At 39.1% G+C, this 1,325-nt stretch overlaps 1 protein-coding gene across 1 annotated transcript in view; it reads right to left on the bottom strand.

Annotated features, from left to right (window-relative positions):
* Nucleotides 1–8: 8 nt before the first annotated feature.
* Nucleotides 9–1,325, bottom strand: part of pip5kl1 (phosphatidylinositol-4-phosphate 5-kinase-like 1) — a 14,968-nt gene continuing 13,651 nt past the window's right edge. The window contains 1 exon segment of the mRNA XM_035668216.1: nucleotides 9–706. Within this exon segment, the coding sequence (XP_035524109.1) occupies nucleotides 468–706 (239 nt within the window). The 3' untranslated portion in view covers nucleotides 9–467.

The raw sequence follows: 1,325 nt of genomic DNA, 5'->3' as shown, positions 1-1,325 counted from the left end.
TATACACTGGACCTTTAAACAACATTATATATTTGTTATTATAGTTTGTTTGCATCTCCTTTAAGGCTGTACTAAGTAACTTTTATGCAATATGGTACCGTACATTTGCAGTCTGTCTTTTATTTAGCTGTTATACAAAAAGGCATATTTAGTCCATACCAAATTGAGCGAGTACAGAATAATTTTCTGTTTGCTCAAAATAAATTATTGACCGTCTTTCACCACTCTTTGTATTGCTTGATAATTTCTCTATAAAATATTGTTTACGTGCCTGCAGAAAATATTTTTCTGTGCTCAAAATGTCTGTTATTTATGCTCATAAATAAGACCCAAACATAGAGCTATGGGTGTCAGTCTTGTGTTTTGAGCATGTGGAAAGATAAAAGGATTGGTGCCATGATACAGATATACAGTATAAACGTGCTCAGTGAGAGTTGGTGGTTAAGTCTCCACCACTCATCCAGGGTCTACTTGGTATGGTCCTGTATCCACTGACATAGCCTGAGGCAGTAAGTCTGTGGACTGACAGTTGAGAAGGAGCGCCCTGGATGCCTCAGCCTCTTCCACAAATGCTCCAGCCGCTTCTTAAAACCGTAAACTGTGAAAATGTCAATGATGCCAATGAAGTAGCGCTGCTCTGGTCCGTCAATGATGTGTAGAGGATTCTTTAAATTGGGCAGCAAACGTCGGTTTTGGGCCTTGAAATCTTGAAGCTCGGCTGCGTCACGGCCTGGCCCTGCATGCTCTGGGCATGTTTGAAGAGCACCACCATCTGAAGCATCTCCTGCTTGTGATTGCTGCAAACAACCACCATCTATGTCAGATAAAAGTAAGTTGGAATCATCTTCTGGGACTGCCCCAGGGACAGCAGCTACACCTGCATGGATAGGGCTGGAACCTGGATTTACAGATCTAAAATGATAAAGCCACAGGGAACAGAATAAGTGTGAGTCAGAGCAATTATATAGTTTCATGTGACGTTTGTTAAAAAGAATGTTCCAATCTGTCTAGATGGGTAAACAAAAACGCTTAGTAACATAACAGATAAGTCTGGTTATATGTTTCTGCATAATTTCATTCTATGGTGATATGACATAACTTCCAGTGAGTAAGGCAAACTTTTAGAATAATCAGAGAAAGCCCCTAGATAAAAAAAAAATTTAAAAAAAAAATAATGAATGCCTACTGCAGTTTTAATTGCTGTAAAGTGTTAACTGCAGTTAAAAATCTGGAAACGAGTTTGATCACTGCAGTTGCCCTAGCTCGTCAATGAAACACAAGTCCATGTTTTTCACCAAACTGTACAACTTATCAAAAAGACACAG

Source organism: Morone saxatilis, unplaced genomic scaffold (genome assembly GCF_004916995.1).
Source record: "Morone saxatilis isolate NCDOM2014 unplaced genomic scaffold, NCSU_SB_2.0 Contig21, whole genome shotgun sequence".
Classification (NCBI taxonomy): Eukaryota; Metazoa; Chordata; class Actinopteri; family Moronidae; genus Morone; species Morone saxatilis.
This window is presented reverse-complemented; position numbering and strand designations above follow the sequence as displayed.